This window comes from Bombina bombina, chromosome 1 (assembly GCF_027579735.1).
Source record: "Bombina bombina isolate aBomBom1 chromosome 1, aBomBom1.pri, whole genome shotgun sequence".
In the NCBI taxonomy this organism is placed as follows: Eukaryota; Metazoa; Chordata; class Amphibia; order Anura; family Bombinatoridae; genus Bombina; species Bombina bombina.
Genome location: NC_069499.1, coordinates 548,953,063 through 548,977,315, shown reverse-complemented (window position 1 = coordinate 548,977,315; position 24,253 = coordinate 548,953,063). Strand labels below are relative to the sequence as shown.

Sequence of the window (24,253 nt, the reverse complement as noted above, 5' to 3'; positions counted from 1 at the left end):
ATGACCGATAACAGAGAGCCTATGAAATAGATCTCCCGCGAGGAAAACCATTGCATTCAATAGGTAATACTTCTTTCACATCCCTCTGACATTCACTGTACTCTGAGAGAAATCAGGCTTCAAAATGCTGAGAAGCGTATATCAACGTAGAAATCTAGCCCAAACTTACTTCACCACCTCCATAGGAGGCAAAGTTTGTAAAACTGAATTGTGGGTGTGGTGAGGGGTGTATTTATAGGCATTTTGAGGTTTTGGAAACTTTGCCCCTCCTGGTAGGATTGTATATCCCATACGTCACTAGCTCATGGACTATTGCCAATTACATGAAAGAAATTATACGACTCGCGTCATAACAGGCACGACTTCGTGCTCAAAAAATTTGCGTCAACGAAGACGCAAGAAATGACGTGACACGCGTCAAAACAAACGCAACCTTCGCGCCAAAAAAATTTGAGCCAAGAATGACGCAATAAATAGAAGCATTTTGCGCCATTGCGAGCCTAATTTGCCCGCGAAAATTTGAAAAAACAAGACCGAAGTTACACCTAGCTGGAACCTCAGGTAAGAAAATTTTTTACTACATTTCTCTTCAACATAATTTTACATGCTGAAACTGTTAGATTGCAAAGGGAAATAAACTTAGACCTGACTCATGGCAAATATATGCAATATATACAGTATTTAAAAAATTAAAAAATATAAAGTGCCAAACATTGCTGAGAGTGTCTTAAAAAATGTTATATACTTACCTGAAGACACCCATCCACATGTAGCAGAGAGCCAAACCAGTATAGAAACATATCAGCAGAGGTAATGTTAGGGGAGTATAATGTCGATCTGTAAAGGGAGGTGGCAGATGAATCCCCACGACCGAATTTACAGAGAGCCTTAGAATAGATTTCCCTTAGGTGAAAACATGGCATCATTAGGCAAATGCTCCCTTCACATCCCTCAGACAAACACTGTACTTTGAGAGGAACTGGGCTTCAAAATGCTTAAAAGCGCCTTTCACAGAAGAAATCAAGCACTACTTGCTTTACCATCCTTCAACGAAGGCAAAGTTTGTAAAACTGAAGTACGAGTGAGGTGGGAGATGTATTTATAGGCATTTTGATGTTTTGGGAAACTTTGCCCCCTCCAGGTAGGAATGTATATCCCATACGTCACTAGCTCATGGACTCTTGCCACTTACATGAAAGAAATATATATAATCACATACACAAACATATAAATATAAATATATATATATATACTAAACTGTTGGCAACAAAAGTGAGTACAACCCTAAGTGGAAATGTATAAATTGGGCCCAAAGTGTCAATATTTTGTGTGACCACCATTATTTTCCAGCACTGCCTTAATCCTCTTGGGCACGGAGTTCACCAGAGCTTCATAGGTTGCCACTGTTCCACTCCTCCATGACAACATCATGGAGCTGGTGGATGTTAGAGACCTTTCGCTCCCCCACCTTCCGTTTGAGGATGCCCCACAGATGCTCAATAGGGTTTAGGTCTGGAGAAATGCTTGGCCAGTCCATCACCTTTACCCTCAGCTTCTTTAGCCAAGCAGTGGTCATCTTGGAGGTGTGTTTGGGGTCGTTATCATGTTGCAATACTGCTCTGCGGCCCAGTCTCCGAAGGGAGGGGATCATGCTCTGCTTCAGTATGTCACAGTACATGATGGCATTAATGGTTCTCTCAATGAACGGTAGCTCCACAGTGCCGGCAGCACTCATGCAGGCCCAGACCATGACACTCCCACCACCATGCTTGACTATAGGCAAGACACACTTGTCTTTGTACCTGGTCACCTGGTTGCTGCCACACATGCTTGACACCATATGAACCAAATAAGTTTATCTTGGTCTCATCAGACCACAGGACATGGTTCCAGTAATCCATTCCCATAGTCTGCTTGTCTTCAGCAACCTGTTTGCGGAATTTCTTGTGCATCATCTTTAGAAGAGGCTTCCTTCTAGGACGACAGCCATGCAGACCAATTTGATGCAGTGTGCGGCGTATGGTCTGAACACTGACAGGCTGACCCCCCACCCCTTCAACCTCTGCAGCAATGCTGGCAGCACTCATACGTCTATTACCCAAAGACAACCTTTGGATAGGACGCTGATCATGTGCACTCAACTTCTTTGGTCGACCATGGCGAGGCCTGTTCTGAGTGGAACCTGTCCTGTGAAACCGCTGTATTGTCTTGCCCACCATGCTGCAGCTCAGTTTCAGGGTCTTGGCAATCTTCTTATAGCCTAGGCCATCTTTATGTAGAGCAACAATTAATTTTTTCAGATCCTCAGAGAGTTCGTTGCCATGAGGTGCCATGTTGAACTTCCAGTAACCAGTATGAGAAAGTGTGAGAGCAATAACATCAAATTTAACACACCTGCTCCCCATTCACACCTGAGACCTTGTAACACTAACGAGTCACATGACACCGGGGAGGGAAAATGGCTAATTGGGCCCAATTTGGACATTTCCACTAAGGGGTGTACTCACTTTTGTTGCCAACGGTTTAGACATTAATGGCTGTGTGTTGAGTTATTTTGAGGGGACAACAAATTTACACTGTTATAAAGGCTGTACACTCAATACTTTACAATGTAGCAAAGTGCCATTTCTTCAGTGTTGTCACATGAAAAGATATAATAAAATATTTACAAAAATGTGAGGGGTACTCACTTTTATGAGATACTGAATATATATATATACATACATACATACACACACAGAAGGCACTCTCTGCTTAAAAATACCCTTTTATTCACCACTGAATAAAAGGGTATTTTTAAGCGGAGTGCCTTCTGGATTGAATTTACTATATGCAGGAGGAAGTTGAAGTGCACCCCGGGAGCTGTACTATATGAGAGTGACTGCTGGATCTTATCGTGTGTGTGTGTGTGTATATATATATATATATATATATATATATATATATATAAATAAATAAAAAGAACATATACAGCGCTAAGTGAAATAAATTCATTTAAACCTCTATGGATCTCTGTAAAGATTAAGGTTGTCGTGTAATGCTGCCCAAAAAACCTGACAGATAACCAATAGGGTCCCCACCACTAAAGGCAATATGTCAAAAGAAAAATGTGTGGTTTAAAAGAATGGTTTATAGGCGCAGGACTAGATTAACCTTAATTACCTAGTATTAAATTATTCAATGTATAAAGATCACAATTACAAACAAATTCATAAGCAATATTTAACCCTTTTTTTCTGTTATCAGAGATCTGATGAATAAAAGGGAAAGATGGTAATAGTTCTCTATTAAGAAAGAACCCAGAGAACTCAAATATTTCTAATTCAGATTAACAACATAAATATATGTAATGTTATCTTATCGATGTAATAAGTCCACAGATTGATTGTGTTTCTTGTAAAGAAGACAAGGAAAGTCCCAATAAGTGAATTTAAATGAAGTAGTTCTCAAAAAAATCAAAGTGTAGACAATTCAATTCAAAATTAAAGATTAGTTGGTGTGCCCAAATACCCATGGTAATAGGTGAAATTCCTACTTACAATAAAATACCTCAATCAGAATGAGATAAGTGCCGCACAGATTGTTAATTAGTCTCTCCAGACCACTGGTAATACGCTGCTCAGACGACCTTTTACTTCAGTCCCTTTGTTTCTTTTCCCTCTCACGCTTGTAATGGTCTCATCAAGTGTCAGAATGTGTAAACATAGAATAGAATCTGGTTATGCCCAGTGATATTCACATAGAGTAATTTTAAGGAGTGCCATCTGCCTTTATGTTATTACCGTAACATGGGGAATGCAGTCTGCAGAGATCGTTTACGCTCAACAATGTTGAGTGCATTAAAACATAGAGAAGTTTTTATACATAAATCTCTTTCCTCCGCAGACGGCATTTAATATGCGCAGTACTAACGAAGCTCTTTACAGACACCTCCCAATATGTCATTAAGATAACACAAGAATAGTATAACCAGAGTTCTCTAGAAACACACCCCCAAATACGTCACTAAGACGACCTTATTGGAGGATTTTGGGAAGTGTATGCTTGTTCACACCCCTTTCACGTTATTTACCAAATTTGCTTGAAACCAATCATGAAGGGAGATACTCTAGGGGCGGGCCACACCGCCCTTGTATTCCTACTTATAAGAAGCGATCCGCACTTCTCACTTTCATCCTCTGATGAAGAAGGCCAGTACCTACTTGTAAAAAGCCTTTGAAACGCGTCAAGAACTGTTATTTTTTGGGTGAGAACTACGACTCTAAGTCCCTCTTCATCCCCACATAGGATTTCTGATTTGCAAATGCTTTTCCTATGAACTTTACGCTATTTGAATGGTTGAACTTAACAATCTTAACAAAGCATTACTGATACCTCATACATGGATTGAGGTTAAAAAGTGTAAGCAAGTTTTTACCTAGTGTGTGTTTAATAAATAATAAGTGTGTTTTACAAAAAAACAATATTGCACTCTCTTGCTTTTTTTCTATTTTTACACATTCTGACACTTGATGAGACCATAACAAGCCTGAGAGGGAAAATAAACAAAAGGGACTGAAGTAAAAGGTCGTCTGAGCAGCGGATTACCAGTGGTCTGGAGGGACTACTTAACAATCTGTGCGGCTCTTACCTCATTCTGATTGAGGTCTTTTATTGTAAGTAGGAATTTCACCTATTACCACGGGTATTTGGGCACACCAACTAATCTTTAATTTGGAATTGAATTGCCTACACTTCGATTTTTTGAGAACTACTTCATTTAAATTCACTTATTGGAACTTTCTTTGTCTTCTCTACAAGAAACACAATCAATCTGTGGACTTATTACATCGATAAGATAACATTACATTGTTGTTGTCTTCAGCAAACTGTTTGCGGAATTTCTTGTGCATTATCTTTAGAAGAGGCTTCCTTCTAGGACGACAGCCATGCAGACCAATTTGATGCAGTGTGCGGCGTATGGTCTGAACACTGACAGGCTGACCCCCCACCCCTTCAACCTCTGCAGCAATGCTGGCAGCACTCACTATTACCCAAAGACAACCTCTGGATATGACGCTGAGCATGTGCACTCAACTTCTTTGGTCGACCATAGCGAGGCCTATTCTGAGTGGATAAATAAAAAGAGAGAAGCGCTCAACCTGGGAACGAACAATAGCATAATAGCTTGTTCTATGGCTAGTTACCACCCTAGAAGCAGCCTCTTTTTGCTCAATATGTGCCTTTCACAGAGAAGAACTTTCCTGTAGCATATCAGTCTGATCCTGACTTCACAGTACAGTCCAGCCCCGAAATACCAGGCAATCCCTCTCTGAACAAGAGAAACAGCAAAACCCCAGACGTACGTTTCGGCCTATTGTGGGCCTCGTCAGTGAGGTGCAGCCATATCCCTCTAGGCACACTGAGCAACGGGTCCACGTCTGGATTCCCGCATCACACTTAGGGAGACTTCCCTAAGTGTCATAATTTGCATAAATAAAAAGAGAGAAGCGCTCAACCTGGGAACGAACAATAGCATAATAGCTTGTTCTATGGCTAGTTACCACCCTAGAAGCAGCCTCTTTTTGCTCAATATGTGCCTTTCACAGAGAAGAACTTTCCTGTAGCATATCAGTCTGATCCTGACTTCACAGTACAGTCCAGCCCCGAAATACCAGGCAATCCCTCTCTGAACAAGAGAAACAGCAAAACCCCAGACGTACGTTTCGGCCTATTGTGGGCCTCGTCAGTGAGGTGCAGCCATATCCCTCTAGGCACACTGAGCAAAGGGTCCACGTCTGGATTCCCGCATCACACTTAGGGAGACTTCCCTAAGTGTCATAATTTGCATAAATAAAAAGAGAGAAGCGCTCAACCTGGGAACGAACAATAGCATAATAGCTTGTTCTATGGCTAGTTACCACCCTAGAAGCAGCCTCTTTTTGCTCAATATGTGCCTTTCACAGAGAAGAACTTTCCTGTAGCATATCAGTCTGATCCTGACTTCACAGTACAGTCCAGCCCCGAAATACCAGGCAATCCCTCTCTGAACAAGAGAAACAGCAAAACCCCAGACGTACGTTTCGGCCTATTGTGGGCCTCGTCAGTGAGGTGCAGCCATATCCCTCTAGGCACACTGAGCAACGGGTCCACGTCTGGATTCCCGCATCACACTTAGGGAGACTTCCCTAAGTGTCATAATTTGCATAAATAAAAAGAGAGAAGCGCTCAACCATAGGAGGCCGAAACGATCGTCTGGGGTTGTCATGTTCCTTGTTCAGAGGAGAATTGCCTGGTATTTCGGGGCTGGACTGACCTTATATGGCGGGATCAGACTTATATACTTCAGGAAAGTTTTCTTCTGTGAAAAGCACACTGGTTTAAAAACAGAATTTATGTTTACCTGATAAATTACTTTCTCCAACGGTGTGTCCGGTCCACGGCGTCATCCTTACTTGTGGGATATTCTCTTCCCCAACAGGAAATGGCAAAGAGCCCAGCAAAGCTGGTCACATGATCCCTCCTAGGCTCCGCCTTCCCCAGTCATTCGACCGACGTAAAGGAGGAATATTTGCATAGGAGAAATCATATGATACCGTGGTGACTGTAGTTAGAGAAAATAAATCATCAGACCTGATTAAAAAACCAGGGCGGGCCGTGGACCGGACACACCGTTGGAGAAAGTAATTTATCAGGTAAACATAAATTCTGTTTTCTCCAACATAGGTGTGTCCGGTCCACGGCGTCATCCTTACTTGTGGGAACCAATACCAAAGCTTTAGGACACGGATGATGGGAGGGAGCAAATCAGGTCACCTAGATGGAAGGCACCACGGCTTGCAAAACCTTTCTCCCAAAAATAGCCTCAGAAGAAGCAAAAGTATCAAATTTGTAAAATTTAGTAAAAGTGTGCAGTGAAGACCAAGTCGCTGCCTTACATATCTGATCAACAGAAGCCTCGTTCTTGAAGGCCCATGTGGAAGCCACGGCCCTAGTGGAATGAGCTGTGATTCTTTCAGGAGGCTGCCGTCCGGCAGTCTCATAAGCCAATCTGATGATGCTTTTAAGCCAAAAAGAGAGAGAGGTAGAAGTTGCTTTTTGACCTCTCCTTTTACCAGAATAAACAACAAACAAGGAAGATGTTTGTCTGAAATCCTTTGTAGCCTCTAAATAGAATTTTAGAGCACGAACTACATCCAAATTGTGCAACAAACGTTCCTTCTTCGAAACTGGATTCGGACACAAAGAAGGCACGACTATCTCCTGGTTAATATTTTTGTTAGAAACAACTTTCGGAAGAAAACCAGGTTTAGTACGCAAAACCACCTTATCTGCATGGAACACCAGATAAGGAGGAGAACACTGCAGAGCAGATAACTCTGAAACTCTTCTAGCAGAAGAAATTGCAACCAAAAACAAAACTTTCCAAGATAATAACTTGATATCAACGGAATGTAGGGGTTCAAACGGAACCCCCTGAAGAACTGAAAGAACTAAATTAAGACTCCAAGGAGGAGTCAAAGGTTTGTAAACAGGCTTGATTCTAACCAGAGCCTGAACAAAAGCTTGAACATCTGGCACAGCCGCCAGCTTTTTGTGAAGTAAAACAGATAAAGCAGAAATCTGTCCCTTCAAAGAACTTGCAGATAATCCTTTCTCCAAACCTTCTTGAAGAAAGGATAGAATCTTAGGAATTTTTATCTTGTTCCATGGGAATCCTTTAGATTCACACCAACAGATATATTGTTTCCATATTTTATGGTAGATTTTTCTAGTTACAGGCTTTCTGGCCTGAACAAGAGTATCAATGACAGAATCTGAGAACCCTCGCTTTGATAAAATCAAGCGTTCAATCTCCAAGCAGTCAGTTGGAGTGAGGCCAGATTCGGATGTTCGAATGGACCTTGAACAAGAAGGTCCTGTCTCAAAGGTAGCCTCCATGGTGGAGCCGATGACATATTCACCAGATCTGCATACCAAGTCCTGCGTGGCCACGCCGGAGCTATCAAGATCACCGATACCCTCTCCTGTTTGATCCTGGCTACCAGCCTGGGAATGAGAGGAAACGGTGGGAACACATAAGCTAGGTTGAAGCTCCAAGGTGCTACTAGTGCATCCACTAGAGTCGCCTTGGGATCCCTGGATCTGGACCCGTAGCAAGGAACCTTGAAGTTCTGATGAGACGCCATCAGATCCATGTCTGGAATGCCCCACAATTGAATTATTTGGGCAAAAATTTCCGGATGGAGTTCCCACTCCCCCGGATTAAATGTCTGACGACTCAGAAAATCCGCTTCCCAATTTTCCACTCCTGGGATGTGGATTGCAGACAAGTGGCAGGAGTGAGTCTCCGCCCATTGAATTATTTTGGTCACTTCTTCCATCGCCAGGGAACTCCTTGTTCCCCCCTGATGGTTGATATACGCAACAGTCGTCATGTTGTCTGATTGAAACCGTATGAATTTGGCCTTTGCTAGCTGAGGCCAAGCCTTGAGAGCATTGAATATCACTCTCAGTTCCAGAATATTTATCGGGAGAAGAGATTCTTCCCGAGACCAAAGACCCTGAGCTTTCAGGGGTTCCCAGACCGCGCCCCAGCCCACCAGACTGGCGTCGGTCGTGACAATGACCCACTCTGGTCTGCGGAAGCTCATCCCTTGTGACAGGTTGTCCAGGGTCAGCCACCAACGGAGTGAATCTCTGGTCCTCTGATCTACTTGTATCGTCGGAGACAAGTCTGTATAATCCCCATTCCACTGACTGAGCATGCACAGTTGTAATGGTCTTAGATGAATTCGCGCAAAAGGAACTATGTCCATTGCCGCGAACATCAAACCTATTACTTCCATGCACTGCGCTATGGAAGGAAGAAGAACAGAATGAAGTATTTGACAAGAGCTTAGAAGTTTTGATTTTCTGGCCTCTGTCAGAAAAATCTTCATTTCTAAGGAGTCTATTATTGTTCCCAAGAAGGGAACTCTTGTTGACGGAGATAGAGAACTTTTTTCTACGTTCACTTTCCACCCGTGAGATCTGAGAAAGGCCAGGACAATGTCCGTATGAGCCTTTGCTTGTGGTAGAGACGACGCTTGAATCAGTATGTCGTCCAAGTAAGGTACTACTGCAATGCCCCTTGGTCTTAGCACCGCTAGAAGGGACCCTAGTACCTTTGTGAAAATTCTTGGAGCAGTGGCTAATCCGAATGGAAGTGCCACAAACTGGTAATGCTTGTCCAGAAAGGCGAACCTTAGGAACCGATGATGTTCCTTGTGGATAGGAATATGTAGATACGCATCCTTTAAATCCACCGTGGTCATGAATTGACCTTCCTGGATGGTAGGAAGAATTGTCCGAATGGTTTCCATTTTGAACGATGGAACCTAGAGAAATTTGTTTAGGATCTTGAGATCTAAGATTGGTCTGAATGTTCCCTCTTTTTTGGGAACTATGAACAGATTGGAGTAGAATCCCATCCCTTGTTCTCCTAATGGAACAGGATGAATCACTCCCATTTTTAACAGGTCTTCTACACAATGTAAGAATGCCTATCTTTTTATATGGTCTGAAGACAATTGAGACCTGTGGAACCTCCCCCTTGGGGGTAGCTCCTTGAATTCCAGAAGATAACCTTGGGAGACTATTTCTAGCGCCCAAGGATCCAGAACATCTCTTGCCCAAGCCTGAGCGAAGAGAGAAAGTCTGCCCCCCACCAGATCCGGTCCCGGATCGGGGGCCAACATCTCATGCTGTCTTGGTAGCAGTGGCAGGTTTCTTGGCCTGCTTACCTTTGTTCCAGCCTTGCATTGGCCTCCAGGCTGGCTTGGTTTGAGAAGTATTACCCTCTTGCTTAGAGGATGTAGAACTTGGGGCTGGTCCGTTTCTGCGAAAGGGACGAAAATTTGGTTTATTTTTAGCCTTAAAAGACCTATCCTGAGGAAGGGCGTGGCCCTTACCCCCAGTGATATCTGAAATAATCTCTTTCAAGTCAGGGCCAAACAGCGTTTTCCCCTTGAAAGGTATGTTAAGCAATTTGTTCTTGGAAGACGCATCCGCTGACCAAGATTTTAGCCAAAGCGCTCTGCGCGCCACAATAGCAAACCCCGAATTTTTCGCCGCTAATCTAGCCAATTGCAAAGTGGCGTCTAAAGTAAAAGAGTTAGCCAATTTAAGAGCATGAATTCTGTCCATAATCTCCTCATAAGAAGAATCTTTATTGAGCGACTTTTCTAGTTCATCGAACCAGAAACACGCTGCTGTAGTGACAGGAACAATGCATGAAATTGGTTGTAGAAGGTAACCTTGCTGAACAAACATCTTTTTAAGCAAACCCTCTAATTTTTTATCCATAGGATCTTTGAAAGCACAACTATCTTCTATAGGGATAGTAGTGCGTTTGTTTAGAGTAGAAACCGCCCCCTCGACCTTGGGGACTGTCTGCCATAAGTCCTTTCTGGGGTCGACCATAGGAAGCAATTTCTTAAATATAGGGGGAGGGACAAAAGGTATGCCGGGCCTTTCCCATTCTTTGTTTACAATGTCCGCCACCCGCTTGGGTATAGGAAAAGCTTCGGGGGGCCCCGGGACCTCTAGGAACTTGTCCATCTTACATAATTTCTCTGGAATGACCAAATTGTCACAATCATCCAGAGTAGATAACACCTCCTTAAGCAGAGCGCGGAGATGTTCCAATTTAAATTTGAATGTAATCACATCAGGTTCAGCTTGTTGAGAAATTTTCCCTGAATCTGAAATTTCTCCCTCAGACAAAACCTCCCTGGCCCCCTCAGACTGGTGTAGGGGCATGTCAGAACCATTATCATCAGCGTCCTCATGCTCTTCGGAATTTTCTAAAACAGAGCAGTCGCGTTTTCGCTGATAAGTGGGCATTTTGGCTAAAATGTTTTTGATAGAATTATCCATTACAGCCGTTAATTGTTGCATAGTAAGGAGTATTGGCGCACTAGATGTACTAGGGGCCTCCTGCGTGGGCAAGACTGGCGTAGACGAAGGAGGGGATGATGCAGTACCATGCTTACTCCCCTCACTTGAGGAATCATCTTGGGCATCATTTTCTCTAAATTTTGTGTCACATACATCACTGTACAACGGCAAAGAGAATGACTGGGGAAGGTAGAGCCTAGGAGGGATCATGTGACCAGCTTTGCTGGGCTCTTTGCCATTTCCTGTTGGGGAAGAGAATATCCCACAAGTAAGGATGACGCCGTGGACCGGACACACCTATGTTGGAGAAAGAGGCTGCTTCCGGGTGGTAAATCGCCATAGAACAAGCCACTGAGCTGTTGTTCGTTCCTGGTAGAGCGCTTCTCTCTTCGTATGCAAATTATTATGACCCTGGGGAAGTCTCCCTATGGGTGATGGGGGAAACCAGACGTGGACTCCTTGTCCAGTGTGCTTAGAGGAATGTGGCTGCACCTCACTGACGAGGCCCATAGGAGGCCGAAACGATCGTCTGGGGTTGTCATGTTCCTTGTTCAGAGGAGAATTGCCTGGTATTTCGGGGCTGGACTGACCTTATATGGCGGGATCAGACTGATATACTTCAGGAAAGTTTTCTTCTGTAAAAAGCACACTGGTCTAAAAGAGGCTGCTTCCGGGTGGTAAATCGCCATAGAACAAGTCACTGAGCTGTTGTTCGTTCCTGGTAGAGCGCTTCTCTCTTCGTATGCAAATTATTATGACCCTGGGGAAGTCTCCCTATGGGTGATGGGGGAAACCAGACGTGGACTCCTTGCCCAGTGTGCTTAGAGGAATGTGGCTGCACCTCACTGACGAGGCCCATAGGAGGCCGAAACGATCGTCTGGGGTTGTCATGTTCCTTGTTCAGAGGAGAGTTGCCTGGTATTTCGGGGCTGGACTGACCTTATATGGCGGGATCAGACTGAAATACTTCAGGAAAGTTTTCTTCTGTGAAAAGCACACTGGTCTAAAAGAGGCTGCTTCCGGGTGGTAAATCGCCATAGAACAAGCCACTGAGCTGTTGTTCGTTCCTGGTAGAGCGCTTCTCTCTTCGTATGCAAACTATTTTGAGTGGAACCTGTCCTGTGAAACCGCTGTATTGTCTTGCCCACCGTGCTGCAGCTCAGTTTCAGGGTCTTGGCAATCTTTTTATAGCATAGGCCATCTTTATCTAGATCTTTATGTAGACTACTTAACAATCTGTGCGGCACTTACCTCATTCTGATTGAGGTATTTTATTGTAAGTAAGAATTTCACCTATTACCACGGGTATTTGGGCACACCAACTAATCTTTCATTTGGAATTGAATTGTCTACACTTCGATTTTTTGAGAACTACTTCATTTAAATTCACTTATTGGGAATTTCTTTGTCTTCTTTACAAGAAACACAATCAATCTGTGGACTTATTACATTGATAAGACAACATTACATATATTTATGTTGTTAATCTGAATTAGAAATATTTGAGTTCTGTGTTCTTTCTTAATAGAGAACTATTACCATCTTTCACTTTTATTCATCAGATCTCTGATAAAAGCAAACAAAGGGTCAAATATATATATATATATATATATATATATATATATATATATATATATATACACACACACACACACATATATATATACATACATACACACACACTATATATATATATATATATATATATATATATATATATATATATATACATACACACACACACACACACACTACATACACACACGTACATATGTATTTGTATGTGTATATATGTATTTACAGACAAATATACACATACATTTATGCATTGGAGCACTTTTAGATAAAAACATGTAAAACATATTTATGCAATATTCATAAATATTAAACTTTCATGATTCAAATAGAGCATGCAATTTTAAACAACTTTCCAATGTACTTTTATCATCAAATTTGCATTGTTCTCTTGGTATTCTTTTTTTAAGCTAAACCTAGGTAGGCTCAAACTGATTTCTAAACCATAGAAAATTGCCTCTTATCTCAGTACATTTTGACAGTTATAAAGTAGACTGTCCCTTTAATAAAGTGTTATACTGTTTATTTACTGTAAATTATTTACATTCCAATGTTCTGCACATAGCAGAATATGTTCTATGTATTTCTAAATTATATTTATATTGATCCTTTAGTGCCCAATTTAACAGACTTCCCCCAGTTTTGCTTTTAAACATTACTGTGTATCTGCTGGCGAGTGCCAGGTTTTCTGTGTGTTGTGTTGATAATGTTTGTAATGCTTCCCTGTGGGCCTGTCACCCAGACTGCTCAGGGCTTAACTGCCTGGGTTGCTGGGAACTGTGCAGCTGTCTGTCAGTGTTCATGGCTGTGGAGTTTGCAGTGGCTTAGGATGTGTACCCAATCCAGTCTGAGTGCGGTCCATTCCTGTTTGTTATATATATATATATATATATATATAACATAGGAATGTGAAATATTGATATTTTCATGACTGGTTACCGATAGTGTTTGTGCGCGAGTAGGGTTTTTTCCCTAGCGTTTTTGCTCCATTGACTTCTATGGGGGAATAGATTATCATGCACACAATATTCTAAGTTCGTCTTTTTAAGCGTGTCAGCTTAAAGCACAACCGAAAACAGTTTACTTCAACCCATAATACACAATCCGACACGAGCAAATAGTACTCAAACAGGAGCATTAAAAAGTGCTCCATTTGTAATTTGGCCCTTTATGTATTCAAAATATACATTAAAAGACAAACTAATCACATATTGAAAAACGTATGATTACCTGAGATCTGGCAGTGACAGCTATAGAATGATGACCACCAGCTGCTAAATGAACTACTTCTTTGCCATCCAGGCTCCGTACTCCTAAAGGCTGCAGCCTAGAAACCACAATAAGGTCATTAGTTTTATACACATTTTTTAGTCACTTATCTAAATAAAATTTCTAGGTGCTGCAAGAAGTCAAAGACAACAAAAAAAAGTGTACTATCGGAAATTATAGTAATAGAATTTTCCTGAAGTTTTAGAAACATTTATATTATTGCATAACATGTTACTGGAATTTCAACTATTCTGTCTTTCACAAGGGTTGCCTGGACTGAGAACTGATTAAAGGGACAGTTTAGTCCAAAATAAAGTTTCATAATTCAGATAGGGCATGTCAATTTAAACAACGTTCCAATTTACTTTTATCATCAATTTTGCTTTATTCTCTTGGTATTCTTAGTTGAAAGCTAAACCTAGAAGGTTAATATGCTAATGTCTTGGACCGTGAAGGCCGCCTCTCATCTGAATGCATTTTGACAGTTTTTCACCACTAGAGTGTGTTAGTTTACGTGTGTCATTTAGGTAACTGTGCTCACGCACCTGGAGTTACCTAGGAGACAGCACTGATTGGCTAAAATGCAAGTCTGTCAAAAGACCTGAAATAAGGGGGCAGTTTGCAGAGGCTTAGATACAAGATAATCACAGAGGTAATAAGTGTATTAATATAACTGTGTTGGTTATGCAAAACTGGGAAATGGGTAATAAAAGGGATGCTCCTTTTACACAATAACCATGCTGGTGTAGACTGTCCCTTAAATGATGAATATGTGATATGGCTAATTTGTTGCTACAACACTGTAAAGTAATTTACCTGGGCAAGACATCTCCATGGCCAAGCTGCCCCTCCTTGCCTCTTCCCCAGCTCCAGACCTCAGTTCTTAAGCAGGGCAAAAGCACATCGGCCTCTCCACTGCTTGTGGGAGTCAAAGCTATTGTTCTCATCCTTGCCCGTCCTGCTTTCCTCAGAAGCCTTGGAGAAACTGAAAATAGAAATAAAGGACTCTTTGTTCTACTACATGCTATGTATTTGTGTAACTATCACTGAAAATGTCTGCATATTATACTTGGCATACTTTTTACATAGGGACATAATATTATCCATGTCCATCAAAACTAATCACTTAACTAAATCTCTGCAACTTTACAGTAATGAGTGACTAATCACATACCACAGATTTAAGGGATATGAAACAGTGCTCCTATAGTAAAAACAAATATGTTCAATTAAAGTAAACATAAAAATAAACCATTTTTTATTACACACTCTAATAACTTATTTTTTTTTCATGCAAAAGCAGTACTTATGCTAAAAATGTAGCCCTCAGGATATAACAGTGCTGACATGTTAATAACTTAAAGGGATAGTAAACACCAAAAATGTATTGTTTAAAAAGATAGATAATCCCTTTATTGACCACTAGGGGATAATCCTGCCCAGAGGGCAGTCTATGTCTAAAAAATACAACCCCCAAGCAAAAGTTACAAAAAATAAAAAAAGTAAAATTACAGAAAAAAATAAACAAAGCTTTCCAAAATAAAAAAATGAAACCTAAACTAATACCCCTATAAAAATAAAAAAATACCCCCAAAATAAAAACACCCCCTAATTGAATACAAAACAACCAATAGCCCTTAAAAGTGAACAGCTCTTTACTTACAAAAATTACCAATTACCCCCTAACAGTAAAACCTTTCACCCACCAAACCCCCCAAAATAAAAAACCTAACACAAAAAAAACCCCTAAAGGGGCATTTGTATAGGCATTGCCCTTAAAAGGGCAATCAGATATTTTCCAGCCCAAAAAACCCTAATCTAAAATAAAAAAGCCACCCCAAAAAAAAAAAGCCCAAGACTAAGCCCCAAATAGGTACTCGCCGTTCCTGAAGTCCAGTAGAGGTCTTCTTCCAGGCGGCTCCATCATCTTCAGCTATAGCGGCGCAGAGCGGAGGTGCGGAGCTCGTTTCCCCGATGCGCGGATATGGAGCGGCGGTCCTCAGCGCTGGCAATCCTCAGCGGAGTGAAGGCACCTCTCTATTCGATGGCCGTCGTACACTGAAGATTGAATGCAAGGTACCGCATTCAATTTGGGATACCTTGCATTCCTATTGGCTGAAATTTTGATATCAGCCAATAGGATTAGAGCTACTGGATTCCTATTGGCTGTTAAAATCAGCCAATAAAGATTTCAGTAGCTCATCCTATTGGCCGATTTCAGAATTTTAGCCAGTAGGAATGCAAGGTACCCCAATAAATATGGGGTACCTTGCAATCAATCTTCAGTGTGTGGACGATCACATGAAGAGGAGCCTCCATGCCGGCGAGAACCGCCACCGTTTAGGACCGGGAAAGCCAGCTCCGCACCGCCTTCGCTGCGGATGAAGATAGAAGATGATGGAGCCGCCTGGAAGAAGACCTTCTCTGCCGGACTTCAGGAACGGCGAGTACCTATTTGGGGTTTAGTTTTAGGATTTATTTTTATTTATTTTTAAGATTAGGGATTTAATTGGTTGGAAAAGAGCCGATTGCCCTTTTAAGGGCAGTAAAAGAGCTGAATGCCCTTTTAAGGGCAATGCCCATACAAATGCCCCTTTAGGGGCAAAGGGTAGTTTAGGTTTTTTTTAGTGGTAGTTTTTTTTTTACTGTTAGTGGGGGATTTAGTTTTTTTTAATGTAAAAACATAATTTATGTAAGAACTTACCTGATAAATTCATTTCTATCATATTGGCAAGAGTCTATGAGCTAGTGACGTGGCAAAGTGTGCCAAACCTCAAAATGCCTATAAATACACCCCTCAGCACACCCACGATTCAGTTTAACAAATAGCCAAGTAGTGGGGTGATAAAGAAAGGAGTAAAAGCATCAACAAAAGAATTTGGAAATAATTGTGCTTTACACAAAAAAATCATAGCCACCATAAAAAGGGTGGGCCTCATGGACTCTTGCCAATATGAAAGAAATTAATTTATCAGGTAAGTTCTTACATAAATTATGTTTTCTTTCATGTAATTGGCAAGAGTCCATGAGCTAGTGACGTATTGGATAGCAATACCCAAGATGTGGAACTCCACACAAGAGTCACTAGAGAGGGAGGGATAAAATAATAATAGCCATTTTTTCGCTGAAAAAAATTAATCCACAACCCAATATAGAAGTTTATTCTCATAAATTAAAGGAAAAACTTAAAACATAAGCAGAAGAATTAAACTGAAACAGCTGCCTGAAGAACTTTTCTACCAAAAACTGCTTCCGAAGTAGCGAATACATCAAAACGGTAGAATTTAGTAAATGTATGCAAAGAAGACCAAGTTGCTGCTTTGCAAATCTGATCAACTGAAGCTTCATTCTTAAAAGCCCACGAAGTGGAGACTGATCTAGTAGAATGAGCTGTAATTCTTTGAGGCGGGGCTTGACCCGACTCCAAATAAGCTTGATGAATCAAAAGCTTTAACCACAATGCCAAGGAAACGGCAGAAGCCTTCTGACCTTTCCTAGAACCAGAAAACATAACAAATAGACTAGAAGTCTTCCTGAAATCTTTAGTAGCTTCAACATAATAATATTTCAGAGGTCTCACCACATCCAAAGAATGTAAAGATCTCTCCAAAGAATTCTTAGGATTAGGACACAAGGAAGGGGCAACAATTTCTCTATTAATGTTGTTAGAATTCACAACCTTAGATAAGAATTTAAATGAAGTCTGCAAAACTGCCTTATCCTGATGGAAAATCAGAAAAGGAGATTCACAAGAAAGAGAAGATAATTCAGAAACTCTTCTAGCAGAAGAGATGGCCAAAAGTAAAGACACTTTCCAAGAAAGTATTTTAATGTTCAAAGAATGCATAGGCTCAAATGGAGGAGTCTGTAAAGCCTTCAAAACCAAATTAAGACTGCAACAAGGAGAGATTGAGTTAATAACAGGCTTGATACGAACCAAAGCCTGAACAAAACAATAAATGTCAGGAAGCTTAGCAATCTTTCTGTGAAATAAAACAGAAAGAGCAGAGATTTGTCCCTTCAAGGAACTTGCAGACAACCCCTTATCCAAACCATCCTGAAGAAACTGTAAAATTCTAGGAATTCTAAAAGAATGCCAAGAGAATTTATGAAAAGAACACCATGAAATATAAGTCTTCACATCTTTCTAGAAACAGATTTATGAGCCTGTAACATAGTATTAATCACTGAGTCAGAGAAACCTCTATGACTAAGCACTAGGCGTTCAACTTCCATACCTTCAAATTTAATGATTTGAGATCCTGATGGAATAACGGACCTCGAGATAGAAGGTCCGGCCTTAAAGGAAGTGGCCAAGGTTGGCAACTGGACATCCGAACAAGATCCGCATAGCAAAACTTGTGAGGCCATGCTGGAGCCACCAGCAACACAAACGATTGCTCCATGATGATTTTGGAGATCACTCTTTGAAGAAGAACTAGAGACGGGAAAATATAAGCAGGTTGGTAACACCAAGCAAGTGTCAACGCATCCACTGCTTCCGCCTGAGGATCCCTGAACCTGGACAGGTACCTGGGAAGTTTCTTGTTTAGATGAGAAGACATCAGATCTATTTCTGGAAGACACCCACATCTGAACAATCTGAGAAAACACATCTGGATGGAGGGACCACTCCCCCGGATGTAAAGTCTGACGGCTGAGATAATCCGCTTCCCAATTGTCTATACCTGGGATATGAACCACAGAAATTAGACAAGTATCCGGGATAGGTCTTTCATAGTTTGGGGACTGTGAGTCCCACGCTGATGATTGACATATGCCACAGTTGTTATATTGTCTGTCTGAAAATAAATAAACGGTTCTCTCTTCAACAGAGGCCAGATCTGAAGAGCCCTGAAAATCGCATGGAGTTCCAAAATATTGATTGTAATCTCGCCTCTTGAGATTTCCAAACCCCTTGTGCTGGCAGAGATCCGCAAACAGCTCCCCAACCTGAAAGACGTGCATCCGTTGTGATCACAGTCCACGTTGAACGAACAAAAAGAGGACCCTAGAACTATACGATGGTGATCTAACCACCAAGTCAGAGATAGTTGAACATTGGGATTTAAGGATATTAATTGTGATATCCTTGTATAATCCCTGCACCATTGGTTCAGCATACAAAGCTGGAGAGGTCTCATATGAAAACGAGCAAAGGAGATCGCGTCCGATGCTGCAGTCATGAGACCTAAAACTTCCATGCACATAGCTACTGAAGGGAATGACTGAGACTGAAGGTTCCGACAAGCTGAAACCAATTTTAATCGTCTCTTGTCTGTCAGAGACAGAGTCATGGACACTGAATCTATCTGGAAACCTAAAAAGGAGACCCTTGTCAGAGGAATCAAATAACTTTTTAGTAAATTGATCCTCCAACCATGTTTTCGAAGAAACAACACTAGTTGATTCGTGTGAGATTCTGCAGAATGTAAAGACTGAGCTAGTACCAAGATATCGTCCAAATAAGGAAACACTGCAATACTCCGTTCTCTGATTACAGAGAGTAGGGCACCGAAAACCTTTGAAAAGATTCTTGGAGCTGTCGCTAGGCCAAAAGGAAGAGCGACAAATTGGTAATGCTTGTCTAGAAAAGAGAATCTCAGAAACTGATAATGATCTGGATGAATCGGAATATGAAGATATGCATCCTGTAAGTCTATTGTGGACATATAATGCCCTTGCTGAACAAAAGGCAGAATAGTCCTTATAGTCACCATTTTGAAAGTTGGTACTCTTACATAACGATTCAAAATTTTTAGATCCAGAACTGGTCTGAAAGAATTTTCTTTCTTTGGGACAATGAATAGATTTGAATAAAACCCCAGACCCTGTTCCTGAAATGGAACTGGCATGATTACCCCTGAAAGCTCCAGGTCTGAAACACACTTCAGGAAAGCCTGAGCCTATACTGGATTTGCTGGGATGTGTGAGAAAATATCTTCTCACAGGAGGTCTTACTCTGAATCGTATTCGATACCCCTGAGAGACAATACTAAGAATCCATTGATTTTAGACAGAATTTGTCCAAACATCCTTGAAAAATCTTAATCTGCTCCCTACCAGCTGAGCTGGAATAAGGGCCACACCTTCATGCAGACTTGGGGGTTGGCTTTGGTTTCTTAAACGGCTTGGATTTATTCCAATTTGAAGAAGGTTTCCAATTGGAAACAGATTCCTTGAGGAAAGGAATAGGTTTCTGTTCCTTAATTTGTCGAAAGGAACGAAAACGGTTAGAAGCTTTAGATTTGACCTTAGGTCTTTTATCCTGAGGCAAAAAAACTCCCTCCCCCCCAGTGACAGTTGAAATAATCGAATCCAACTGAGAACCAAATAATTTATTACCTCGGAAAGAAAGAGATAGCAATCTAGACTTGGAATTCATGTCAGGATTTCAAGATTTAAGCCATAAAGCTCTTCTAGCTAAAAACATAGATTTAACATCAATTTTGATGATATCAAAAATGGCATTACAAATAAAATGATTAGCATGTTGAAGCAAGCAAACAATGCTAGACAAATCAGAATCCATTTCTTGTTGCGTTAAATTCTCCAACCAAAACGTTGATGCAGCTGTAACATTAGCCAAAGAAATTGCATGCCTGAGAAGATGACAGAATATAAATAGGCTTTCCTTAGATAAGATTCAAGTTTCCTATCTAGAGGATCTTTAAAGGAAGTACTATCTTCCATAGGAATAGTAGTACGTTTAGCAAGAGTAGAGATAGCCCCATCAATTTTGGGGATCTTTTCCCAAAACTCCAATGTAACTGAAGAAGGAAAAAAAGAAGTACCAGGCCTATTCCATTTTTAGAAATCATATCAGAAATAGCATCAGGAACTGGAAAAACCTCTGGAATAACCACAGAAGGTTTATAAACAGAATTTAAACGTTTACTAGTTTTAATATCAAGAGGACTAATTTCCTCAATATCCAATGTAATCAACACTTCTTTTAACAAAGAACGAATATACTCCATTTTAAATAAATAAGTAGATTTGTCAGTGTCAATATCTGAGGAAGGATCTTCTGAATCAGATAGATCCTAATCAGAGGAGGATAATTCAGCATGTTGTCGGTCATTTGAAATTTTATCAACTTTATGAGAAGTTTTAAAAGACCTTTTATGTTTATTAGAAGGCGGGATGGCAGACAAAGCCTTCAGAATAGAATCAGCAATATAATGTTTTAAATTCACAGGTATATCTTGTACATTAGATGTTGAAAGAACAACAACAGGCAATGTACAGCAGGGTTCCAACAGTGGTTTCTGAGACAGGATCAGATTGAGACATCTTGCAAATGTAAGAGAAAAAAACAACATATAAAGCAAAATGATCAATTTCCTTAAATGGCAGTTTCAGGAATGGGAAAAAATGCAAACAGCATAGCCCTCTGATAGAGAAAAAACACAATTTATGCTTACCAGATAAATTTATTTCTCTTGTGGTGTATCCAGTCCACGGATCATCCATTACTTGTGGGATATTCTCCTTCCCAACAGGAAGTTGCAAGAGGACACCCACAGCAGAGCTGCTATATAGCTCCTCCCCTAACTGCCATATCCAGTCATTCGACCGAAACAAGCCGAGAAAGGAGAAACCATAGGGTGCAGTGGTGACTGTAGTTTAAATTTAAATTTTGACCTGCCTTAAACTGACAGGGCGGGCCGTGGACTGGATATACCACAAGAGAAATAAATTTATCAGGTAAGCATAAATTGTGTTTTCTCCTGTAAGGTGTATCCAGTCCACGGATCATCCATTACTTGTGGGATACCAATACCAAAGCTAAAGTACACGGATGAAGGGAGGGACAAGGTAGGTACTTAAATGGAAGGTACCACTGCCTGTAAAACCTTTCTCCCAAAAATAGCCTCCGAAGAAGCAAAAGTATCAAATTTGTAGAATTTTGAAAAAGTATGAAGCGAAGACCAAGTCGCCGCCTTGCAAATCTGTTCAACAGAAGGCTAATTTTTAAAGGCCCAAGTGGAAGCCACAGCTCTAGTAGAATGAGCTGTAATCCTTTCAGGGGGCTGCTGTCCAGCAGTCTCATAGGCTAAGCGTATTATGCTTCTTAGCCAAAAAGAAAGAGAGGTTGCCGAAGCCTTTTGACCTCTCCTCTGTCCAGAGTAAACAACAAACAAAGCAGATGTTTGATGAAAATCTTTAGTAGCTTGTAAGTAAAACTTTAAAGCACGGACTACGTCCAGATTATGTAAAAGACGTTCCTTCTTTGAAGAAGGATTAGGGCACAATGAAGGAACAACAATCTCTTGATTGATATTCTTAGTAGATACCACCTTAGGCAAAAACCCAGGTTTTGTACGCAGAACTACCTTATCTGCATGGAAGATCAGATAAGGAGAATCACATTGTAAAGCAGATAACTCGGAGACTCTACGAGCCGAGGAAATAGCCATCAAAAAAAGAACTTTCCAAGATAAAAGTTTAATATCTATAGAATGAAGAGATTCAAACTGAACCCCTTGAAGAACTTTAAGAACCAAGTTTAAGCTCCATGGAGGAGCAACAGGTTTAAACACAGGCTTGATTCTAACCAAAGCCTGACAAAATGCCTGAACGTCTGGAATATCTGCCAGACGCTTGTGCAAAAGAATAGACAGGGCAGAAATCTGTCCCTTTAAAGAACTAGCTGATAATCCTTTTTCCAAACCCTCTTGGAGAAAAGACAATATCCTGGGAATCCTAACCTTACTCCATGAGTAATTCTTGGATTTACACCAATAAAGATATTTACGCCATATCTCATGGTAGATTTTCCTGGTGACAGGCTTCCGTGCCTGAATTAAGGTATCAATGACTGACTCGGAGAAGCCACGCTTTGATAAAATCAAGCGTTCAATCTCCAGGCAGTCAGTCTCAGAGAAATTAGATTTGGATGATTGAAAGGACCTTGTAGTAGAAGGTCTTGTCTCAAAGGCAGAGTCCAAGGTGGAAAGGATGACATGTCCACTAGGTCTGCATACCAGGTCCTGCGTGGCCACGCAGGTGCTATCAAGATCACTGATGCTCTCTCCTGCTTGATTTTGGCAATCAGTCGAGGGAGCAGAGGAAACGGTGGAAACACATAAGCCAGGTTGAAAGACCAAGGCGCTGCTAGAGCATCTATCAGCGTCGCTTCTGGGTCCCTGGACCTGGAACCGTAACAAGGAAGCTTGGCGTTCTGGCGAGATGCCATGAGATCCAGTTCTGGTTTGCCCCAACGATGAATCAATTGAGCAAACACCTCCGGATGGAGTTCCCACTCCCCCGGATGAAAAGTCTGGCGACTTAGAAAATCCGCCTCCCAGTTCTCTACACCTGGGATATAGATCGCTGAGAGGTGGCAAGAGTGTCTCTCTGCCCAGCGAATTATCTTGGAGACTTCTAACATCGCTAGGTAACTCCTTGTTCCCCCTTGATGGTTGATGTAAGCCACAGTCGTGATGTTGTCCGACTGAAATCTGATGAACCTCAGAGTTGATAACTGAGGCCAAGCTTGAAGAGCATTGAATATCGCTCTTAATTCCAGAATATTTATTGGAAGGCGTTTCTCCTCCTGAGTCCACGATCCCTGAGCCTTCAGGGAGTTCCAGACTGCACCCCAACCTAGAAGGCTGGCATCTGTCGTTACAATTGTCCAATCTGGCCTGCGAAAGGTCATACCTTTGGACAGGTGGACCCGAGATAGCCACCAGAGAAGAGAATTTCTGGACTCTTGATCCAGATTTAGTAGAGGGGACAAATCTGTGTAATCCCCATTCCACTGACTGAGCATGCATAGTTACAGCGGTCTGAGATGTAGGCATGCAAACGGAACTATGTCCATTGCCGCTACCATTAAGCCGATTACCTCCATGCACTGAGCCACCGAAGGGCGCGGAATAGAATGGAGAACACGGCAAGAATTTAGAAGTTTTGATAACCTGGACTCCGTCAGGTAAATTTTTACAGTGTATGTAATAGGTTAGCAGAGCATTGCACCCACTTGCAAATGAATGATTAACCCCTTAATGCAAAAAACGGATAAAAAAAACGAATTAAACGTTTTTTAAACAGTCACAACAACTGCCACAGCTCAGCTGTGGCCCTACCTTCCTCAATAAACGACTTTTGAAGCCTTTAGAGCCCTTCAGAGATGTCCTATAGCATGCAGGGGACTGTTGAGGGAAGCTGAATGTCTCTGTCTGCAATTTTAACTGCGCAAAAAAGCACTAAAATAGGCCCCTCCCACTCATACTACAACAGTGGAAAGCCTCAGGAAACTGTTTCTAGGCAAAAAGCAAGCCAGCCATGTGGAAAAAACTAGGCCCCAATAAGTTTTATCACCAAAGCATATATAAAAACGATTAAACATGCCAGCAAACGTTTTATATTGCACATTTATAAGAGTATATATCTCTGATAGTAAGCCTGATACTAGTCGCTATTAAATCACTGTATTTAGGCTTAACTTACATTAATCCGGTATAAGCAGCATTTTCTA

At 41.3% G+C, this 24,253-nt stretch overlaps 1 protein-coding gene across 4 annotated transcripts in view; it reads right to left on the bottom strand.

The window, feature by feature from the left end:
* The window catches only part of ALS2 (alsin Rho guanine nucleotide exchange factor ALS2), a 558,121-nt gene that overhangs the window by 376,876 nt on the left and 156,992 nt on the right, over positions 1-24,253 (bottom strand). For all 4 annotated transcript variants that reach the window (XM_053698688.1, XM_053698690.1, XM_053698692.1 and 1 more), the window contains exons 6-7: positions 14,581-14,749; positions 13,726-13,822 (exon numbers count right to left, since the gene is read on the bottom strand). In XM_053698688.1, the coding sequence (XP_053554663.1) occupies positions 13,726-13,822; positions 14,581-14,749 (266 nt within the window). The remainder of the gene's footprint in view (positions 1-13,725; positions 13,823-14,580; positions 14,750-24,253) is intronic.